This window comes from Megascapheus bottae, unplaced genomic scaffold (genome assembly GCF_031878675.1).
Source record: "Megascapheus bottae isolate mThoBot1 unplaced genomic scaffold, mThoBot2.hap1 HAP1_SCAFFOLD_482, whole genome shotgun sequence".
NCBI classification, from domain to species: Eukaryota; Metazoa; Chordata; class Mammalia; order Rodentia; family Geomyidae; genus Megascapheus; species Megascapheus bottae.
In genome coordinates, this window is record NW_028327597.1 from 732 (window position 1) to 23,800 (window position 23,069).

General features: G+C 46.4%; 1 protein-coding gene across 1 annotated transcript; it reads left to right on the forward strand.

Annotated features, from left to right (window-relative positions):
- The first annotated feature begins 569 nt into the window (after positions 1-569).
- Positions 570-7,816, forward strand: LOC150039582 (paraneoplastic antigen Ma6F-like). The gene is made up of 3 exons (XM_090327741.1): positions 570-703; positions 4,787-7,257; positions 7,632-7,816. The coding sequence occupies exons 2-3, from the start codon at positions 4,831-4,833 to the stop codon at positions 7,635-7,637; spliced, it is 2,433 nt and encodes an 810-aa protein (XP_090183867.1). The 5' UTR covers positions 570-703; positions 4,787-4,830; the 3' UTR covers positions 7,638-7,816.
- Positions 7,817-23,069: the final 15,253 nt, after the last annotated feature.

Below are 23,069 nucleotides of genomic sequence, written 5' to 3' on the forward strand. Positions count from 1 at the left end.
GCAGTGAAGTCAAAGACGAGCCGAGACTTGGGGAAGAGCCCTGCTGAGTGCTCCGAGCCACGGAGAGAGCCGGCTGGGGTGCATGGCGGTAGTGCCGAGGAAAGGTGGGGGCAGCGGCCAATGGCACGGGGCTGACGAGAGGTCGGGGCCCCTCTGCAGCGCGCGCCCAAGGCCGCGGGTTGGCAGGTGCCACCCGAGGGAAGCCCGGCATAAGGCGGCGGGGAGATGGTGAGCCTGCGCCGTGGGCGCCAGCGCGTGGCTGTGCGATGGCGGCTGGGGGCTGAGGCGGGGTGCGCCAAGCAAGCCCTCAGCTTTCCCCTGAGCGGCGGGGCCAGGCGCCCGTGTCGCCGCCTGGCGGGCGGGAGGGGCGGGGGGGGGGCGGGAGGGGCGGGGGGCGGGGTCACGTGGGCGAGGCTCTCGCCTCCCTCTGGCGCTCTGGGGGCTGGTCTCGTGCTTGGCCACGTGCGGCGCGAGCTGGAAAGGGGCGGGTGGAGGAGGAGGCTCCTGGGAGAAGCGGGGGGTTCTGGGGGAAAGGGGTGGAGCTCTGGCAACTCCCAGCGTGCCCTGGTTTGTCCGTTGGTCGCTCGCGTGCTGCCGACGCGCACAGACCTCTCCGGGCGGGCGCTGTGGTGGCCGTTGGAGCAGTCTTCTCCTCGTGGCGTTGGACTCCACTTCTGGCGCGCGGGGCCGCACTGTGGTGACAGTGAGTGTGTGGGCCCGGGCTGAGGGCTGGTAGGGCGGCCCCACGGTCCTCACGGGAGCCCCGAAAGCTGTTAGCAGTTGTGGGGTGCGGAGCCGGGATTCGGGCCGCTGGCCTGAGAAGTGGGAACGACCTGAGGGGAAGGGAGGGGAGGGGAGCGGAGGCTCCGGTGAGGGGACCGGATGGGGTGGGACCTGAGGTGAGGTGAGGTGAGGGGACGGGATGGGACGGGACGGGATGGGAGGTGAGGTGAGGTGAGGTGAGGGACGGGGACGGGACAGGAGCGGACGGAAGGTGTGAGGTGCGGAAGGGACGGGACTGGAAGGGATATGAAGTGTGGAGAGGGGAGGCGGCCGGAGGTGAGGGGACCGGACGAGACGTGAGGCGTGGAGAGGGCGCGAGAGGGGAGGAGAGCGGAGGGGCAGGTGCCCGCCATGCCCGGGCGCGAGGTGGAGTCACTGGGCCTAGGGCCGCCCGGCAGCCGGGATGCCCACGGAAGCTTCTGAGAGGAAGGGGCCTGGCTGTAGCGCTGTTCTTGGGGGCGAGGGCGGTGGGCGGGGGGCGGGGCGGGGCCCCTGGCAGGTGGAACGCGCGGCGTGCGGGCGTGGGCGGGTGTTGGCGCGGAGGCGGGAGCCTAGTAGGAGAGCGAGCCGGGAGAGGCCAGGTGGTCGGAGACAGGCCCGGGACCTCGTGCGAGGTGCGTGTGGCGGAGTCCGGGTGAGGCCGGCCCCTGGCCGGACCTGGACGGGAGGTGAGGCTACCGGGGCCCCTGACGGCCACTGGGCCCAGGGCTCTCGAAGCTCAGCAGGGCGGGAGAAAGCCACGGAGTTTATAGGCCTTTCGGAAGTCTTGAAGTGGTTTGTCGGCAAGAGGGGAGGGGCAATTTGGGTGGGTGGCTGATTAGAAAGACGGGACGAGGTTTGTAGGCTGCGGGGGTCTAGATCCCAGTGTTTGAAGAACTTTTTGGGCTTTTCGAATGCCGCTAGTGATGTTTGAAGTACTTTGTGGGCCACATGTTGGTAGTAGTTCGCGTATGAAGAGGTTTGAATGCCCTACCCAACCTGATTCGCGGTGTTTGAGGCGCTTTGTAGCCCCCGCCGAGCCTAGTTCTTGGTGTTTAAGGAGCTTTGCAGGCCGCGTCGAGCCTGGTTCGCGGTGTTTGTGGAGGAATTTCCCGCTCAGCCTGGTTCGCGGTATTTGAGATTTGCAGGCTGCGCCGAGCCTGATTTGCGGTGTGTAAGAAAGTTTGGGGGCCATGTGGAGCCTAGATCATGTTGTGTGAGATTTGCAAGCTCTGCAGATCCGGTTCCTGGTGTTTGATGATATTTATAGGCCGTGCTAAGCCACGATGTTTGAGGAGCTTTGCAGGAATCGCTGAGCCTGGTTCATGCTGTTTGAGGTTTGCAGTCCACATCAAACCTGATTCTCGGTGTTTCAGGTGCAGGCTGCACCAAGCCTGGTTTACGGAGTTTGAGGAGGTTTACTGGCTTCTCCGAGCCTACTTCGGGGTGTGTGAGATTTGTAGGCCACCCAGAGCTTGGTTCACAGAGTTTGAGGAAGTTTGCAGGCCAGAAAGAGGAGTTTGGTTCTCAGAGTATGAGGAGATTTGGAGGCCTCGCTGAGCCTGATTCACTGAGTTTGAGGAGATTTGCAAGGCGCAGAGAACTGATTAGCGGTGCATCAGGACGTCCGCTGGGCACACCGAGCCAGGTTTGAGGAGGTATGCAGGCCCCTGCCGAGCCTGGTTTCAGAGTTTGAGGATCATTGCAGGCCATGCTGAGGCTGGTTCCGGGATTTTGAGGAGCTTTGCAGGCCACAGGGATCCTGGTTTGAGGTGTGTGAGGAAATCTGCAACCCTTCTGGAGCCTAATTTTCAGTGTTTGAGATTTGCAGGCTATGCTGAATGTGGTCCACGTTTTGTGAGGAGGGTTGCAAGCCATGCCTAGCCTAGTTCGAAATGTTTGCTAAGATTTGCAGGCTGTTCTGAGTCTGAGCTCCAAACTCTTGAGGTTTGCTGGCTGTGGGGAAAGGGAGAAGTGGGTGGAGGGAGGTTTGATTCGTAGGCCAGGAGGTCTGCGTGCCTGACAGAGCCAGAATCCCAGTCCATGAGGTGGTTTGCGGGCTGCTTGGAGCCAGGTCACAGTGAAACCTGATTAATGCTCAGTGAGGACATATTTGAAGCTCTCAAAGAGCCTGGGTTTCAGCCCATGAGGTAATTTGCAGGCCGAATGTAGCCGACTTTCCCAGTCCATATGGAGTTTTGGAGGCAAGGCAGAGCCTAGGTGGCATTCTGGGATCAGTCTTCCTGGCAGTGTGGAACCTGAGCTGCAGTCTGTGAGGAGGTTTTTCAGGCTCATGGGAGGTCTCGGGCCTTGTGGAGTCTGGTTAGCAGTTCCAGAGGTTTGCAGTTTGTGTGGAGCCTGGGTCCAAGTCAGGGAGGAGGTTTGCAGACTGCACAGTAACTAGAACCCAGGGTGTCCTTGGTGAGCAAGTGTGACTTGGGGAGAAGCAGGGCAGAAGCAGGGTTAGTGGTAGGGCCAAACAGCTGTAATTGGAGGAAGATCGCTGCACCTGCAGCCTTTCCCTCTCCACCATGTGGAGCACAAGCAACAGGTCTAGCATCTTTGAGTGGCAAGCATAGTGGGATTACCAAGGGGAGGCAGAGGACTGGAAGGCCCCATGTGTGGGGTGAGGAATAGGCAGCCGGTAGCCGGCATAGCTTCCAGGAACAAAGGTCTTTGGAGCAGGTGTGGGTGGGATGCCAGACTAAGAAGCACTGGCAGGTGCTCCCTCCTCCCCCATAGACATCTAGTGAGAAAGGTAGAGCTGTGAGGGTTGCACTGGGTGTGGCAGCCTTGTCAGGTGAGGGGGCAGCAAGGATAGATATGGAGGACTCTGGGCTGTCTGTTGGACCCACATTCCACCCTTGGAACCCTATCCCTCAGCTGAAGGGAGCATAGGACAAGCCCTTGAATCTGAGGCCTGCCTGGCAGGGGACAGTAATGCTAATAGAAAAGCCTCAGGTGTGGGGGAAGGGAAAATGAAGCTATGCTCATGTGGGCCGATTGAGTTCTCCTGGATGGGCCCGTGAACAAATGCTGTCCTTTAAAGGCCACAGGGGTCATGTGTGACACACTGGACCAGAGGGAGGAATTTATGGAGGATAATGTGTCATGGCATGACCAACACCTTAAAATTCCTTCCTTCTGTCTAGAAGAGCCCAGGCCAAGGCCTTGTATCTGAGTGCAGTTGTGGAGACCAAAGTGAAAAAGGGAAGGCCTAAGGCCTTGACAAGTGTATGTTAGGGCACTTTCAAAGCACTTAGGACATAGGGAGTATGGATAGCTTGGCTAACATAAACAATAAGAGTCTCACTGATAGCCAGAAGGAATGTAAGAAAGGTGGAGCTATGGAGACTACTTTTATTTGGGTGCCCATGGCTAACACACCTGCCAAGCCATAGCAGAAAGAATCTGAGAAAAGCCCTGTCTCCAATTAACCAGAAAAATGTCTGGAGACATACCTTAATTTGTAGAATGAAAACAAACAAGCCCAACCAGCATGAGGCCTTGGCTTCAGATTTTCATAATAGCCTGTGAACAAGGGATCAGAGGAAAATAGGGTATTTTCTAAAAAAAGAGAATGCCTGACATCTGTGACCTTAAGAGTCTACTGAAAGAAGGTAGGAAAACAGGAATAAAAATAAATCTAATAAAATCAGTCTATATAAGAAGTGACAGTGACAGGAGCTCAGACAATTAACAACACATAGTTCTTTTTTTAAAGAGTACAAGATTTGTAAATGCTAACAAAAGGAAGGCAAGCGATGAGCAACAATATCAGGAACAAGTGGGGACATAGTAGATCAGAAAAACACTAAAGAAGTACTAAGGACAAAGTTACCCCAAATTTTTGAAACCTTAGTAACTGACAAAATCCTTAGGGGTAAGTAAAAGGAAACTTAAAATAGGAAAAAGTTCTGGCTCCCACACTGTAGGAGGGTGTGTAGAGAGTGGCAGGACCTAGTGGTGAGCTGTCTGGTACTAATATTCCTTTCTCTCCTTTTTGTCTCCTTTCCATTCACAGGGCACTAGAGAGACTGTGATAGTCAGCTCACAACTCCTCCCACTATGCTTCCTTCCCCCACATACACTGCTAAGGCACTGGTGATGCTGAAGGAGTGGTGCCAGTTGATGGGTGCCAATGCCCAGTGCTCACTGCTCATCCTGGGCATCCCTGATGACTGCCAGGAGAATGAATTCCAGGTAGCAGTGCAAGCTGCCCTGCATCCTCTGGGCAAGTACCGAGTGCTCTGTAAGACCTTCAAAAAAGAGGTCAGCTCCATTGTCGCTTTAGTGGAGTTTGCTGAATATTTAAACCGAAGTTTGATCCCCAAACAAATACCAGGAATAGGGGGTCCGTGGAATGTGATCTTCCTGCCCCAGTGTCCTGAGGATGAGTTACAGGACACCCCCAGTTTCCCTGCACAGCTTAAGGGGCAAGCAGTATCTGGAGCTACAGGTGATGTAGTAGGTGCAAGTGAGGCAAGAGCTGCAGAAGAGGCAGGAAATATAGGCAAGGTATGCTTAGCTATAAAAGAAGATGTAGAAGGTGATTCTGTGGAGGGAAGTTTGTCTGTTGAGGAAGGAGAATCTGTTGAGGCAGTGATTCCAGTTGAGCATACTTCTACAGGTGTGAAGGGAGGAAATGCAATTGGTATACAGGTTGGAGATGAGAAAGTATCTGGGAATGAGGAAAGAACTAAGGGTGAGGAAGGATCCGTGAGTGAGGAAGAAACTGATGATGAGGAAGATTCTGGAAGTGAGGAAGGAACTGTAAATGAGGAAGAATCTGGAACTGAGGAAGGAACTGTTAATGAAGCATCTGGAAGTGAGGAAAGAACTGTTGATGAGGATGAATCTGGGAGGGAGGAAGGAAGTGTTGATGAGGAAGGATCTGGGACTCAGAAAGGAACTGGTGATGGGGAAGATGATGGTAGTGAGGAAGGGACTTGTGATGAGGAAGATTATGGTAGTGAGGAAGGAACTAGTGATGAAGAAGGATCTGGGAATGAGGAAGGGGCTGGTGATGAGGACGGATCTGGGAGTAAGGAAGAGGCCAAGGGTGAAAAAGAGTGTGAGGGTGACAAAGGAGCTGGGGATGAGAAAGGAGCTGGGGATGAGAAAGGAGCTGGGGATGAGAAAGGTGCTGGGGATGAGAAAGGAGCTGAAGGTAAGGAAGAATCTGGTGGTGAGAAAGGAGATGCAGGCAAGAAGCAAACTGGAGGTGATAAAAGAGCTAAGATTGAGGAAGGAGCTGGAGGGGAAAAAGGAATTGGAAGTAAGAAAGTAGTTGGAGTTGAAGAAGGAGCTACAGGTGACAGATTTACAGGTGCTATTGGGGCTGTACATGTAGCAGGATTAGCAGCTTCTGCTAGTGAGGAAAGAAGACCACTAGGGACTAATGGGGCAGGAGCATGGTCCCTTCCTCCTACATTGGGGGACATGAATTACCAGGAACTGAGAGGCTTTTCTGGGTTGGAAGACCCAAACAATGAGGAAGAATCCTTTGAAAGCTGGCTAGATCATGTCAATGAAATTCTAAATCTATGGTATCAGGTATCAGAGGGGGAGAGGAGGAGGAGGCTTGTGCATAGTTTGAGTGGTCCTGCCCTGGATCTGTTGTCTGGAATATTGGAGGAACATCCAGACACCCCTGTGCAGGAATGTCTGGTTGCTCTTAGGCAGGTGTTTGGGAACAAAGACATAAAGATGTCTTTGAGGTTGAAGATCCTGAATTGCTCCCAGTGGCCTCAGGAGACTCTCTTTTCCTATGTAATGCGCCTGGAAGGCCTGCTGCAGATGGCCTTGGAGAAGGGGGCCATCCATGCAGGTCTCATTGACCAGGTGCGAGCCCGGCAGGTGCTGATGCGGGGCCGTCCAAACCAGTTTTTGCACAGCCGCCTGAGGAAGATGTGGGAGGAGAGGAAGCCACCTGGTTTAGTACCTCTGCTGAGGCTCATTCAGGAAAGTGAGGCATTTCATCTAGCTCAGGCTAGTAATGAGTGGCCCTGCCTAGAGGGAGGAGCAAGAAGGCAGGGAATTGGTCATGATGTTGCCCAGGCTGCTGCCCAGGGTGCAAGTGAGCACCAAGATACTGCTGAGCCTGCCCGCGCCGTTAAAAAGGGATCCACAGATAAAAAAGGTGCCTGCATGGCAGCTCCTGATGCTGACCATGGTGCCAAGGCCATTCCTGATAAGAAATATGACACAAAGTCAAGTGCTGTCACTGGCATTAATGAGGCCAAAGTCTCCTCTGCCACTCAGGAAGGAGAAAATGCTCCTATGCCTGCAGACCAAAGCCAGGCAGAACCCACTGAAGGACCAGGGGGTCACACCCCAGCCCAGATGGGCATTGCTTCTGCAGAGGGCCCAGGAGGGCCTGGCTGGGGGCCAAAGAGCCTCACCGAGGCAGGAGAGCAGGAGGCCGAGGAGTCCCAGCCTAAGAAGTTCCAGGACAGCCAAAAGGAGTCAGAAAATGAAGACAAGAAAGGGCAGGTAAGTCACTATGAGTCTCCTACCTGGGCATATGGGGCTAGAAGGCATAGGGTCCTCTTGTATTAGGTAGCAGCACCCTAGAGTCATGGAAGTGAGACTAGAAAAGGACCTAAGAAAACACAAAGCAACCCCCTATAAATTAGTATTCCTATAGGCCTTCCAGGCAGACTGGAGGCTCACTGTGAGGGACAAGCTCTGACCTTGATGGGAGTGCCTGCTATCCAGACTGGGGGATGTTAGCATAAAGATGCCCCTAGTGTCCAGCCCCGGAGATGTCCTGGCCCACCTGGGGCACATGCTGCTTTCCATGCCAGTCAAAGCTCTGCTTGCTCCTGTCCACTGTTGTGAGTTCAACCTCTGATTTCTTGGTGTAGGTTTAGCCCAGATGCCTGCCGCTGGTTCTCCTGGATGTGTGTGTGCGCTCTCAGCTGTTTCTTCAGAGAGGCCTGCAGCCCAAATCCAGGTGCCAGGAAACAGAGTGGACAACGATGATGATGACTGAGTGGTTGATGCTCATCTCATGACCCAGGACTTCAACCTTAGACAGGAAGAACTGGACCAGGGGTGGTTGTGGGGGGGAGGGGGAGTGGCAGGGGTGTTGTGGATATGGTGTTTTGGTGTTCTACTTCTCTTTGTACTGTTGATTTTATTTCCATTACTTGTGCTTCATAGTGCTTGGCACTGCCCTGTGTCTGTCTGCTATGGGGCAGGGCCACGGCATGGTGGTTTATCTCAGCAAAGAGTATCCTGAAGTGGACTGGCATTACTCAAGGCCATCCTCCTGACAAGAGGCCCATCTTAGGGCTGTCACGAAAGGAAATCCTATCGGGAGGTCCCCATCTGTGGGAGTTGGTCTAAGTAGTCCTGGAGGAGAGGTTTGGGAAATGGAGGCCTATAGACTCTAGTAGCTACAGGCAATTCCTATTTGCCTTGTCATCTCCTCCTCAGTGGTTTTCAGAGAACGTTTTTTTGTCAATAAAGTTCATACGTGTTACTGCTGCGTCTCATCTCTGCTAGGATGTGAGTATAGGGAGAGAATGGCTTAATTGGGGATGTCCAAGAAAAGATATGTGAGGGACTATGAAAGCCACTCGGTGAGCAAAAGCCAGCCAACAGCATGATGGAGTTTTCAGGGCTAGTGGCTGCCTGGATTTCATTGGCACTTTGGGAGCCCCCAGGAATAAGTGGTATTGAGAGGGCTTGGGGAACAGTAGGCTGGTCACAAGGACCCAGGGTCTCTAGCAGCACAGAGTTGCAGGTTGCTTAAAGCCTTCAGATACGCCACATGTGTTATCTCAGGCTGACAAACTAGGAAGGCCTCTAACTGTCCTGGGTACTTGGACTTCTGCTACTTCCAACAGCTGCTTTTGGGGGCCCAGGAAAGATATGTGGCTTGCCCATCTCATCAAAGAGCTGACCCTGCAGGAAGACATGACCATCAACATTCTCCCCATTGAATTATGTCAAGAGAGGGTGAACAGGTTTTTGGTCAGAGTCCCCATCAGGAGCTCCACATTTTCCATGGTAACTTGCCAGGAGACCCTCCTGAATTGAGTGGCAGGACTGGAGGTTAAGGGCACAGGCATCAATGATGGGGGCCTGTGCCGCTGGTCCAGGACTCACTGTGATGGTATAGATTAGACTCTGTTCATCTTCTCCTAGAGCCCTAGCTCTAAGTGCCCTGGGACAAGTTCCTAGCAAGGATTGTTCAATGCTCTGCAAGGCCAAGTTTGTGCCATGTCCCATAGCTCTTGAGTATTCACACTTCACTCACTTCTGGGGTGCCATGTGTCTGTCTCTACAGGACAGTTCTCAAGCAGGTCTGTCTTGCAGGTTTAATAGTCAATTCAGGGGATAATCAGGATGGCCATTTTTCACTGAACATAGAGGTGAAGCGAGAGGGGAAGGGGCTAAGGCAAAGCTTGAGCAGGCCTGTCTAGCTCAAAGCCAGGCTATGCTGTTCCAGCCCATATCTGCAAATCCAAGCAGTCTGAAAGTCAAGCTGTGTTCTAGTCTCTGGCATATCTGACATTGTGGGAATTCACTCATATCCTGGACCATAGCCTATGTGCATTTTAGAAGTTCATAACCCTCTACTTTATAGTATGTCTCCTGTGAGCATGCCATGTCACTCATTCTCTACTGTGATAGATTATTTTGCCCTGGCAGTGGTGGGTGCCAAGCACAGGTTCGGTCCATTGTGTTAACGCATTTCTAGTTAGGACTTGTTTGGAGAGCACTCAGAGTGATCCAGTTCCATGGTCAGTCAGGTTCTACATGCCATCTTATCTAGCCACAAGACCCAAGTGGATGACCAATCCAGCGGTCCAAAGGAGCATCCTGCCCGAGAAAGGGAGTTTAGGCTGGTAGTGGCTGGGTGTCCTAAGCACACAAGCAGGCAGCCACATGGAGAAAGGTATCAGGCATCCTGGGAAGCAGGGCCTTGGGAACATGAATATAAAATTTAGTCATGTGGGAAAGCACCTCTAAGAGAAGTGGAGTGAGTATTGCCTCTCTCCTTTTCGTATTCCCTGAGTGCTATCTACCATGTCAAATACTTCAGCCTGCCTGCCTGGAATACAAGAGGCCTTCCAATGGGTATAGTGGCTCAAGTCGTTTCTGGAAGATTGGGAGTGGACAGAAGGAAGTGCTAAGAAGGCCGGATCTGGTCATAGACAAGGATCCCTGAAGATGTGGAATAGAAGAAGGCCGTGGCTATGGGGACACACATATTGCCACTTATTTGGTACTTTGAAAGGAAAGAGGTATGTTTAGAGGGTGCAAAGGCCAAGATCTTTGGGAAAAAGATGGGGCAGGGGGCGGGGGAGGGCGGGATATGAGAAACTATTGCCTTCTTACCTTATCTTCTGTAGGCCCACATAGCTCAGAGCCCTGCCCAGCCTAGTAAGGAAGTGCCTTCAGCCTATTGGACAAACCTGCTCCCAGGAGGGATTATGCAGACAGCCTAGAGGATGAGATCTACTTCTTTTGTTGCCAAAGAGAATCCATATTCCTTTAAGCCAACTGCTTCTCATGTTGGCTACTGAAGGCCAGCTCCTGTGGCAGCACAGAGAAGAACCAGACAATGTTCAGCGGGAGGCTGAAGTCTTCCAGAAAAGACTTCTTATTCTGTTATAGGTAGAGGTGACAGGGGCAAAATTGACCATTGTTGAGCACTAGCTTCTTCCAGGGGACCGCCTTAGGACTTTGTGTACATCCATGCTAGCCTTTTTGACAGAGGCCTGTGCCCTTTAGTGAGGCAGGCACAAGGCACCTGGGCAGTATATATCTGCCCGGGGAGGAGTATGGGAGCACTAGACCAGACGAGGAGCAATTTGGAAGCCACAGAACTCACTCTAAGGTAATCTATAGGAGTAAACAATAGTTTTTATCTTAGTCTTAAAGGGCCAGTAAGCCACAGCTGGTGGAGAGCCCAGTATGAAAGGATCCCCAGTGACAGAAAGAAGGTAGAGAGTCCTGGAGTATGAGAAACTGGAGTACTGAAGGAGCATAGCAATAAGGCATGAGACTACAAATGCACATGTCAAACCAAGAGTGAAGTGTACACAATAGGTAGAGAGGATTGTCTTTAAACATGCTATGGAATAGTACATGAGTGGTCTGCAGCAGGAAAGAGGTCACCATCTCCAGCTGTTAAGGGAACCATAGTCAAGAGCGGCTAGGGAGCATAGTGGAAGGACTGAGAATCTGTGAGAATTGAGAATAATCCTCTACTGAATAGAGTATGGTTTCCAAATATAGCCATCTTAGAAACATGAGCTGGGATCACAATCATAACTTGGTAAAATAAGTGACTTTTCAGATCTATTAAGGTTATATTATTTGGTTGTCTTTCAAATCAGTTGTGAATATTATCTTGGATTCTCTGCTAGGTATTGGTTACTCATATGCACCTTTATAAGCAGAACTTTCCCCTTACTAGGGCAGAAGGGGAATCATAAAGATTCTTTCCTGAGGGGCCAGGAGCATGGCCTAGTGATAGAGTGCTTGCATAGCATACACAAAGCCCTGGGTTTGATTCTTGATACCACATACACAGAAAAAAGCTGGAAGTGGTACTGTGGCTTAAATGCTTAGAGTGCTAGCCTTGAAAAAGCTCAAGGACAGTGCTCACACCCTGAGTTAAAGCCCCACAACTGTCCCAAATAAAAGGTTATTTTCTGAGAAACAGACTCAGCACACCATTGCTGGTTTGGGGCTGGGGAAGGTCTTCTTCGTACATACATGTGTGTGTGTGTGTGTGTGTGTGTGTGTGTGTGTGTGTGTGTGTGTGACATAACGTCAAAAGATTGGAATTATGTTATTAAATGCCACAAACCAGTAAAATCTATGAAAGAAACCTGGAACAGATTTTTGTATAAGAGCCTTCAAAAGGAGCGGATCTCTGCCAATATCTTCCTCTTGGATGTCTAACCTCTAGAATTATGGAACAATAAACAACTCTTTAATTCACTCAGGTGTGGTATTTGGTTACAAATTCCATTTCTTCATTTTGGGTAATTTCCAAATGTCATTCATAAGTCTTTAGACTAATGCATAGATGTGACCTTACATATTCAGGCTTTTTTGTTTTGTTTTGTTTTTTGCTTTGTTTTTTGGTTGGTCATGTGGCTTGAACTCTGGGCCTAGGCATTGTCCTTGAGCTCTTCAGCTCAAAGCTAGTGTTCCATCACTTGAGCCACAGCACTACTTCTGTTTTTCTGGTGCTTCATTGGGCATAAGAGTCTCATGGACTTTTGTGCCCTGGCTGGATTTGAACTGCAATCCTCAGATCTCAGCCTCCTGAGTAGCTAGGATTACAGGCATGAATCACCGGCACCCGGTGACCTTACATAGTTTTACAGCTTGCTTTTGATGTCTGACAAGAGAGTTGGACATGCTAACCTCCAGGAAATTCATCTGTACACTTGGAAATGAAGGAGGGAATAAAAATGTTTAATCTTGTAGACTGGGTCACAAAGGGTCTAGATATGCTTGGAATCCTTTAGAACACCCCGAGAACTGCAATGCTATTTCTTGCTTTCTGGGTTCTGTGGACATGCATATTGTACTTGTATTTTGTGTTTGAGGATGCTTGTTTCATCTATCCTGTCTGATTCTATTGCTTCATGAAGAACTATGGTAATACTGAAAACTCAGAGAAAAGTGATGGTTAGGCCAGTGCTATAGAGAAAACCGCATACTGGACATGGGAGTCTAATATTCATTAACAAACTTTTCTTTTTCTATTTGATGATGGGAAATCAAAGATAAGGCAAGGTCACTTTCCCTAGAAAAGCAAGCGCTCCGAAGAAAGGACAGATAAAGACAAAAAGAAGGTATATACAACTGGGGATGATAGACCACAGAGAAAGTAATCTATTATGGGAACATCTGGAAGATGATCTTAAGATGACCAGAGAACCCACAGGAAGAACATCCCCCAAAGCATTCCAGTGGGAAAGGACCTACAGGATTGGGACCTTGCTGGGGCAAGTTGGGAATAGGAGAGAAGACATAGACCTGGGCATAACTGTCAGCCGTTCCTTTCAACATTCAGAAATACAGTCTCTCACTATGTTGTGCTGAGGTGGAGGAAAGCATTAGACTTGCCAAAGTTCAGAAAGAGTGCAATGCTTGATGTTGGCAATGTGAGTACAAATGGACAAAGTGGGTTTTGAATGCACGTTCATCTGTTCTTGTGGATTCAAGATAGAGGTTAGGGTTAAAACCATCAGAGTTGCCAGGTGTCAGTTGCTTATGCCTATAATCCTAGCTTGTAATCCTCAGAAGGCTGAGATCTGAAGATCAAGTTTCAAAGTCAGTCAGGGCACCTTCGGTGCCAGAAAGGTGAAAGGAACTGAATGCATTTTGATGATCCAATGAGACAGGCACTATATCAGCACAGTAATCTCCATGTAACTACTCACAGTGCACTGCTGGATGATATTGCCAATGAAAACCCTTGAAATTTTTTTTTTGCCAGTCCTGGGGCTTTAACTCAGGGCCTGAGCACTCTCCTTGGGCTTTCTCAAGGCTAGAGTTCTATCACTTGAGCCACAGCACCATCTCTGGCCTTTTTTCTATATATGTGGTACTGAGGAATTGAACCTGGATCTTCGTGCATACTAGGCAAGCACTCTACCGCTAAGCCAAACTCACAGCCCGCCTTGCATTATTTTTAACACTGACCATAGAAGGAAATATCAGGGTCTTAGCCTCTATCCTGTTTATCAAACCATCTCTCTCCAGGGCTGATGGCCTACTGCACGCTTTGGAATATGTTGTGTTACAACCGTGAGGTGTAATTAGGAATGAACGATGAAGTCTTTCATGTTCTGAGAAAGACAAATATAAACACTGAAGCACCAATGCACACAGGCAGGTGACATCACCACTTCCTTGCCAGCCCTTCTTCAGACATTCAGATTCAATCATTTGGTGAAGAAATCGTTCAATTCAAATTAATAAAGTTAAAACCCAGGGCCTCTTGGCCACTAGCTTACCACTGCCCACCAAAACTTCAGATGCTGTAAAAATAAATAATGAATAAATACCATGCAGTGTTTCCTCCCTCCTCCCATCTCCATCTAGTATTATCCCATCTCTCCTGCACCTTCATAACCAAGTCTTTTACCAATCCATGCTGGCCCATGTCCTGTCTTTACAGCCACTATCTCCTAGCTCAGCTCTTCACTGGTTTCAGTCCCTCTCAGGAACCGCAATTACATGCCCTGCCAGGATATCCTAGGCTTCCTGAACTACATTAGCATCTTAGATCAGAGGTTGCACATCATTTGCTCTATAGCCTATGCGCTAAGAACTTTTTAAAGTAATTTTTAAAAATCAAAGGAAGAATAATACCTCATGACGCAAAATACAATACAAAATTCAAATTCCAGTGTCCATCATGATGTGTGTGTATCTATCTATCTATCTATCTATCTATCTATCTATCTATCTATCTATCTATCTGTCTTAGTTATATGTTGTTTGAGGCTGCCTTAGTGTTTCAATGGTAGAGTTAAAGCTACAAATTTAAACATTTATCTTTTAGTCATTTTGAAAAGTAGTTTGCCATCTCTGCCTTTGACTGTGTCCCTTTTGTTTGTAAGTGATGGCCCTGTTTGTATTCCCTGCCCATTGCTTTGCTCTGGGGATGGGGGTAGCATAACCATTTTGTCTTTCTCACACATCTCACTGGAAACTTTGTTCATCCACTGAAGCTTCCTTGCTGTAGCATTCTGCAGTCCCCTGGCTTCTCTGATTTTGGATCTTAGCATATATCCCACTCATTCCTGATATCTTGTTCAGTATCTCCACTAGGCATTCCTTTCAGAAGCTCAGCCTTTTGCCTAGTTATTGGCACAGGGCAGGGTGCTCCCCGTGTTTTTGAATGAATGAATGAATGAATGAATGAATGTGCTTCTCTGTTAAAGCTAAATAGGCTTTCAGTTAGATAAATACCCCAACTTGACTTTGTGGCTTACTGTAATAACTCAATTTACATTCCTGCTGCTCCATAGAGGATGAGAGAAATTGCAATGTTCCCACTTTCTGTTTCCAATCTAGAATGAGTCAATCCAAAGGACCAGACTGTTTTCCTTCCCAACATGTGTGTATATATTTCTATTCAGCCTAGAGCACTGTTTAGACGATGGAACTATTTCTGCTCTGGCTCACTGAAGAGCAGAAAGGAATCCAGGCAACTATTCCCAGTGGCCAACCAAGCTGAAAGGATAAAGTAGGCTGCCTGGGAAGCCAGTTCGTTTGCAGGCCCTACATTCCCATAATGAGCCTTGAGTCCAGCCAGATCGGGTTTGATTGCTCAGCTAAGAATTCTGGGTATGCTGGAAGAAAATGCTTTCCTTTCAGTAATTCCTAAGGAATCTGTTTGCTGATGAACATCAGGCCCCTGATGTTCTTGTTTATGAAATAGCAGTCAGAGAGGATCGTTCTATTTTCTGGTTCTTTTCATCCTGGTTTTTGAGGGCAGGCAGTAGGGATACTGAGGTGGTACTGAAGGCCAAGAGCTTTGCCTCTCAGATGGGCTGCATATCTGAAACATTGGCACCATGTAATTCCAACTGGTATCAGAAATCTTCCGTTTCTGTAATCTTTGTGGTTGAAATTACTTACCCTTATGTGTGATGTGGAATGTCATTATGCCAAAATCAAAATACTTAGCTAGTGTCTTTTTCTTATCTTTTTTTTAACTTAGCAAGGATTTATTTTAGTATAATAAAGTAGAGAGAAATAGAAAAGGAGAATAATGTTTCCTGTTCCCCATTCAGGAAATAGGAATTAAAGACTCTTCTTTTTCTTTTCAAAACTTACACTGTGGTTAAATAAACATATCATAATATTTGCTGTCTTAAGCAATTTTTTTCTGCTAGTACTAGGACTTGAACTCAGGGCTTCCTGCTCTGACTTGGAGTTTTTGCTTAAGATGAGTACTCTACCACTTGAGCCACACCTTCATTTTTTGATGGTTTAATTTCTGCCTCTGCCCAGGCCTGCTTTGAATAATGACTTTCAAATCTCAGCCTTTCCGAGTAGGAAGAGGAGGCAAAATGTGCTTGCTTCTGTCTTGCAGAGATCATTCCATAGGCTGCCACATGTGTGACACACACTCATCTCCCATTGGCCAATCACAGGGTTACACCTCACCATGGGGAAAGCTAGAAAGTTTACTCTATTTATTTATTTTTTTTACTTTTACATCCAAATTTCTAATATTTAGCTCCAAATTTAACAGTGGAAGGAAATAAATTTCAAATTCCCAATGCAATTTTTTACTAAGCCAGATAACTTGATTTTGCAGTGTAAACAGCCTTATGCCTTAAAACATCAGTTTTTCTTCAACTGCAAATTACAGAATCTTTAGAAAAACCTTTTTAACTTAAGTTCTCTTTTAAAACAGTGCAATAATCCTTTGAGATTTTTGGTAATATCCAAACCCCCTGATCTTTCTTGGAGTATAAACTTAAACTCACCCATTTTTCTTTAACAGCATGCTGGAAGTTTTTATTTCAAATATGTTCACATACATTCATACTGTTGTGCACAAAGATCTTAAAGCACACAAACATGAATATAGGCTATACATTTTTGCCAGTCTTATTCATGCAGACCACCAAGATTTAAGACAAAACTTTTTGAACAAAGCACTTTTGCTGGGTATCATTCTTCCAGAGCTTGCTTGTGTTAACAAGGCATTTTAGTATATCAAATACTTCTGAAGGTGTTTGCCTGTACCCAATCTCTTAGCCCACCAGGTAGCCTGATTGTCTTTTTGCCAATTTTAGCCAAGGGCATTTTACAACTTTCAGTCTGCTAAGATTAGCTAGTTGTTTGAACCAGGCTCTCAGCCTGCATGCTCCCAACTGCCTCTTTGCAGAAGAGGACACATAGCAGGCTCTGATTTCCCCCATAAAGATACAAGACCAACAGAATAAGAGAGACAAGACCAAGACAAACAAAGAAAAGAGCTGGCTGAGATAAGGCCTCAGTTGACTCCCCCCAACACAGCCATATTTGCCCAGTGAGCAACTCCCATTCAGCACTACTAGGACCTCTCTACCCCATTGGTGTGAGAGGAAGAAGGGTGGGTCTTAAGCATACCTGCTTCCTTTACCCCTTCAGTTTCCAGATGGATTGTTCCCCAGGTTTCAGAAAAATATATACGCATGAAACAGGATAGAGAAATAGAGACTTATTTCTGGAAGATTTCTGAATGACTTCAAAAAGATGTTTAGGTGGCATGTCTGACATCGACGAGCTGGCTGTCAGAGTGATAGAAAGAAACACAGTGCCCTGGAACTTCTCAGGGGGCATGCCTTCCCTGTAGGAGTTTCTGTCCCTTGGTAGCTGACATGCTGAGGCTATCTGCCAGTGGCTTCTAGGAGTCCAGATGCCCTCCTTGCCACTGGGATCTCGGTGGAACCTCCATGTGTTGTAAAGGTGAGAATACAGAGAAGCACATTTTCTTTTGGTCGGGATAAATGTATAGGGAGGTCACGATTACATTGTCAGGTAAAAGGTGAATTACTTCTCACACATTGATATCCCTTCCCATGTTTTTTTTGCCTTGAACTCAGAACCTGAGCACTCTCTTTGGGATTTCTCAAGGTCAGAGCTCTAACACTTGAGCCACAGCACCATTTCCAGCTTTTTCTATGTATGTGGTACCAAGGAATCCAACCTGGGTCTTTGTGCACGCTAGGCAAGCACTCTACCACTAGGCCAAACTCCAAGCCCCCTTCCCATGTTTTTGTTCCCATTTCCTACCCCAACTCCCTCCAAATCATCTTGTTTTCCCCCTTCCCTTTCCTATTTCAACTAAACAAATGAATGTATGTATAATATACCAGGTAACAAAGTCAGATACCATAACAATATGAGATTAACTATAAGGGCAAAAAAAGAAAAGGGGAAAGCGAAATAACAGTACATTAAGAACAACACACAAGATGAAGCTCTTGTTTCCATGTCCTAGAGATCCTTTCATTTAGACCATTATGACCTTACATACCTATGTTTTGAGCTATTGTAATTCTCTGCTAAGAGAGTTCTATATGTCTACTAATTATTACAAATGAGGAAAACCATGGAGCCTATGTTCTTTGAGTCTGGTTTACTTCACTTAATATGATTTTTTCCAAGTCTTTCCATTTCCTTACAAATGGGGCAATGTCATTCTTTCTGATGGCAGCATAGAATTCCATTGTGTATAAATACCACAGCTTCTTGATCCAGTCATCTGCTGAGGGGCATCTGGATTGGTTCCATATCTTTGCTATCATAAATAATGCTGCAATGAACATCGTTGTGCTAGTGGATTTAGTATGTCCTTGTTTCTGGACGATTGGGTAAATGCCAAGTAGTGGAATTGCTGGGTCATAGGGGAGCTCTATGTTTAGTCTTCTGAGGAACTGCCATACTGCTTTCCATAGTGGTTGAACAAGTTTACACTCCCACCAACAATGTAGTAGTGATCCCTCCTGGCCACATCCCTGCCAGCATCTGTTGTAATTAGATGAGAAGCCACATTTTGAAAGTTTGAATCTTGGAGCTTTTATTGGAAAGCTTAATTGTGATGCCATGGTGACCAGAGAATATCCAACAGACAGGACACAGGAGGTGAACTTGGAAATGTGGCGTGGTGATGAAAGTGTACTGTTGATGCTCAGCTGCCCTGTACCCTGACAAACTTTCTAGTTCCACCTGGAGGCACAATGGCTGACTGGAACAGAGATCCCTCTCCTGCCAACCTTCCTCACCAATCACCCTGCTCACTGTTGGCTCAGATCACCTTCCTAAGCCCTGGTGGGCTCCTCCCCTTGGCATGTGTGGATGGGTATCTTCTCCCTGTGTCTCTTTACATTGTCTTCCCTCTGGGTGTGTCTCTGCATCCAAAGTTCCCCCCTTTCTGTAAGGAGATGAGTGCTATTGAATGAGGACCCACCTCGTGACCTCATCTTGATGCTCATTTGTGTAAATCATATAGTCCCACATAAGGCTGTATCTGGATGTGCTGGAGGAATAGGACTCCAGGATAACTTTTCTCTTTTTTTTTGGTCATGGGTCTTGAACTCTTGGCCTGGGCACTGTCCCTGGAATCTTCAACTAAAGGCTAGCATTTACTACTTGAGCCACAGCACCACTTCTGGTTTTCTGGTAGTTAATTAGAGATAAGAGTCTCTTGGACTTTCTTGCCTGGGCTAGGTTTGTACTGTGATCCTCAGATCTCAGCCTCCTGAGTAGCTAAGATTACCGGCGTAAGCCACCAGTGCCTGGCCCAATATAACTTTTCTGAGGGAACACAGTTCTATTTACAACAGTGTCAAACACACATTGACTATAATTTCTACATGAGTAATACACTTAACTGCCTCCAATACTGGAAATCAAGGTCAATTCCAAACCAATACATTTCCTTTTCCCAGGAGTTGGCCCCTGATGAAAACAAAAAAAGGTTTAAATCTTCTCATTGTGCCAGAACTCAAGCAATGGATGGCAGATAAACAAACAAAGTTTGCAAGGCTCAAACAGTAAACTTGGACTTTCAGGATTATAGGATGGGATATAAGAGATGTTCAGCTCAATACAACAGCTATGATTCCATCACATGGGCAGGACCCTAACAGAAAGGAGGAAGCTGAGGCTGGAGCCGCTGGGTGGGGGATGCACAGAAGCCAAAGATGGAGGCTGAAAGTATACCATAAGCCTCCCCTGTAAGCAAGCATGTATAGACAAACCTCTGGAAAGGCAGTCAGAGGCTACAGGTTTAGCCTAAATGTTGTATATATTAATGAACTACAACATGACATTTAATGCACATCTACATTGCATAATGTTTAAATCAGGGTAAACATATATTTCCTTAAAGATTTGTCATTTCTTTATGGCAAAAGCATAGAGGGACCTAGTGGGCCTACAGTGACTTTAGTGACTAGGATCCTATTCTTATCTAACTTCTTATTCTTGTCTAACTATAACATATTACCTGTTGACCAAATTCTTCCATCCTTCTCTTACCACTGCTATCCCTCTAGTGGAGAAAGGGAGATTTCTTCTATGAGACAACTCTTGGTTTCCTTGAGCCCACTTTCAACATTTTTTTTTCCTGTACTACTTCAGTTTGCCAAAAAACTCATTGTAGTTGCTATCTATAATCTCTTCCTTACCATTTTTCCTTAAAAAATATTTTTGGGGAAGTGGCACTGTGCCTGAAGGGGTAGGGTGATAGCTTGAGCTGAAGGGCTCAGGGACAGCCCCAGGCCTAGAGTTCAAGCCCCATGACCGACAAAAACAAAAACAAACTTTTTGGTGGGGCGTTTGGCCTAGTGGTAAGAGTGCTTGCCCAGGTTTGATTCCTTGGTACCACATACATAGAAAAAGACAGAAATGGTGTTGTGGCTCAAGTTGTAGAGCCAAAAAAATCTTTTTGGTGGCTGGGTACTAGTTTCTAATGCCTATAATCCTATCTACTCAAGATGCTGAGAGTCAGAGGAACAAGATGTGAAGCTAGAACAGGCAGAAAAGCCCATGAGTGCCCATCTCCAATATAACTAAGCTGGGCTAGAGGCACTCAAATGTAGTGCACAAGCTAAGAAAAGAAGCTGAGGGGCCAGGAGTTTGGCCTACTGGTAGAGTGCTTGCCTAGCATGCATGAAGACCCAGGTTCGATTCCTCAGTACCACATACATAGAAAAAAGTCGGAAGTGGTGCTAAGGCTCCAGTGGTAGAGCTCTAGCCTTGAGAAAGTCCAAGGACAGTGCTCAGGCCCTGAGCTCAAGCCCAGGACTGGCAAAAAAATTATTTTAAGGGCCAGGAGTTTGGCCTAGTGTTGCCTAGCATGCACAAAGCCCTGGGTTCAATTACCGGGTACCACATACACAGGAAAAGCCAGAAGTGGTGCTGTGGCTCAAGTGGTAGAGTGCTAGCCTTGAGATTAAGGGCTCAGGAACAGCATCCAGGCTCACAGTTCAAGCCCCACTATATATATAAAAGGAGCTAGGACTTTGCTGTCTATATCACAAATTATATCATCGTTATCATTGCCCCAAACTCAGTTATCTCTATATCAACCCCCCAAAACTAGTTGCTAGCATAATTCTGATACTACTTCTTTGTTTTTCTTTTTACAGGAAGCAGTAGGCCTTCTTTCAACTATTGTTAAATTTTTCCTTTTTTACTTGAATACTTTACCTAACCAGTATCACCTATAATACGTAAGAAAAACATAAATCAGCCATTATTTTTAGTGCTTACATCCTTAATTCCTTAGAGGTTTCAATTGCTAAGTAGTTTTGGTATGATTTCGAAATGAAATGATCCCCTACATGCCTATGTATACCTAATTGGCATTACTATTTGGGAAGTAGTAAAAAGCTTTTTGTGGGGAGAGGGAAGGAACTAATTTCAGGAAGTCAGAAACTGTGGTAAAGCTTTTAAAGGTTAAATCTAGTCTCTGATCCAGTCCTTGCTTTTGCTTCCTGTCTGCCATGAGGTGCATAGACTCATCCACCATACACTTCAGCCAGCATGATGTTCTGCCTCACAGTATGCTCAGAGAATCAGTCTCAAGGATTAAAGACTGAGTTCTCTGAAACAATAATCCAGTTTTTTTCTCTTTAAGTTGATTATCTCAGATATTTTGTCATAGTGACAAAAATCTAAAAAATTAATAATCCTTGGTGATCTTCCTCATTTTATTGCTTGGAATACTTACATAAAAGGATGTTTTCATCTACAGTTTGTATAGGAAGATTTGCAAATTTGCCCTTTTCCTAATTCATATGTTGAACTCTAATCACTAAGTAATAGTATTAAGAGATGGAGTCTTATGGAGGTGACAAGGTCATGATGAATAAATGGAATTGCAGTCCTTATATAAAATATAATGTTTACAGTCCTTACATAAAATATCCCAAACAACAAAGAAGGGCTTGAGGAATGGTTCAATATAGAGAACTACCATAACAAGCGTGAGGCTTTGACTTCAAACCCTAGTACTGCTAGAAGAAGACTTACAAAAGCAAGCTAATCCCTTATATCATATGAATATACAGCTAGAAGATACTACCAATAAAAAAACAGATTCTCACTAAACATAAAATCTTTTAAGAGCTTAATTTTGGACTTTCCACCTTCTAGACTGTTAGAAGCTTGTTTCTATACTTTATGTGTCACTCGGTTTGTGTCATCTATTACAGTGGTCCAAAATGTTCAAGATGCGAGGGGTATAAGATTAAAAATTACCATTTATCTGATAATTTTCAAAACAAATAACTCATTCTCTGGAAGCTTCTAAAATGTCTATTTTCATTATTTTGAACTTGTGTATTTAGACAGTTATACATTTAATTAATTGGTTTTTTCATCCTCATTATGCTGAAATGCTGTCAAGATGGTTAGTTGGAACTTCTTCAGGTCATCTCACAAGACCTCTTATCAAGAATATTACAGGGCTTCCTTGTGTTGTGGTATGACAAGACATTCCATGCTTATCTGTTGTTGCTGCAGAAACACATATTCCCATTTCCCATGTGAAATGGCCATTTTTCCAATGACTATTATTGGATATTTTTGCTTGTCCTTGGTCTTGAATTCAGGGCTTGGGTACTATCTCTGAGCCTCTTTGTGCTCAAACCTGGTGCTATACCACTTGAGCCATAGTACCACTTTCACCTTATTCTGAAGAGTCACATGGACTTTCCTGGACTGGCTTTGAACAATCCTCAGATCTCAGCCTCCTGAGTAGCTAAGAAAATATGTGTGAGCCACCAGATCTGTTTCTTATCACCTGAATCACACTTCCACTTCCGGCTTTTTTGGTGGTTAACTGGAAATAAGGGTCCCATGTCTTTCCTGTACAATCTGGCATAAAATTTGAGCATCCTGACTAGCTAGGAGGCTGAAATTAGGAGTATAATTTCAAGAACAATCTATGTGCTGTGGAAACTCATTGCTGCCAAGTTGATCATTGATTTGTGTTTAGTGCAAAGATTCACACACAGCTTTAAAAATGAACTAGCTCATAGCCTAGAGTTAATTCCAATTTATATTCAAATGACACATACATACATATCCATATGTAGGTATATGTGTATTAGAATATAGAGTGCTTTCTCAGTTGTGAAATCTCACAGTATGTAAAACATACTCAGAATAATAAAAATAGCCTTCTACAAATGTGATTTAAAAAGAAGAATGTGGGGGCTGGGAGTTTGGCCTAGTGGTAGAGTGCTTGCCTAGCATGCATGAACACCCGGGTTCAATTCCTCGGTACCACCTACATAGAAAAA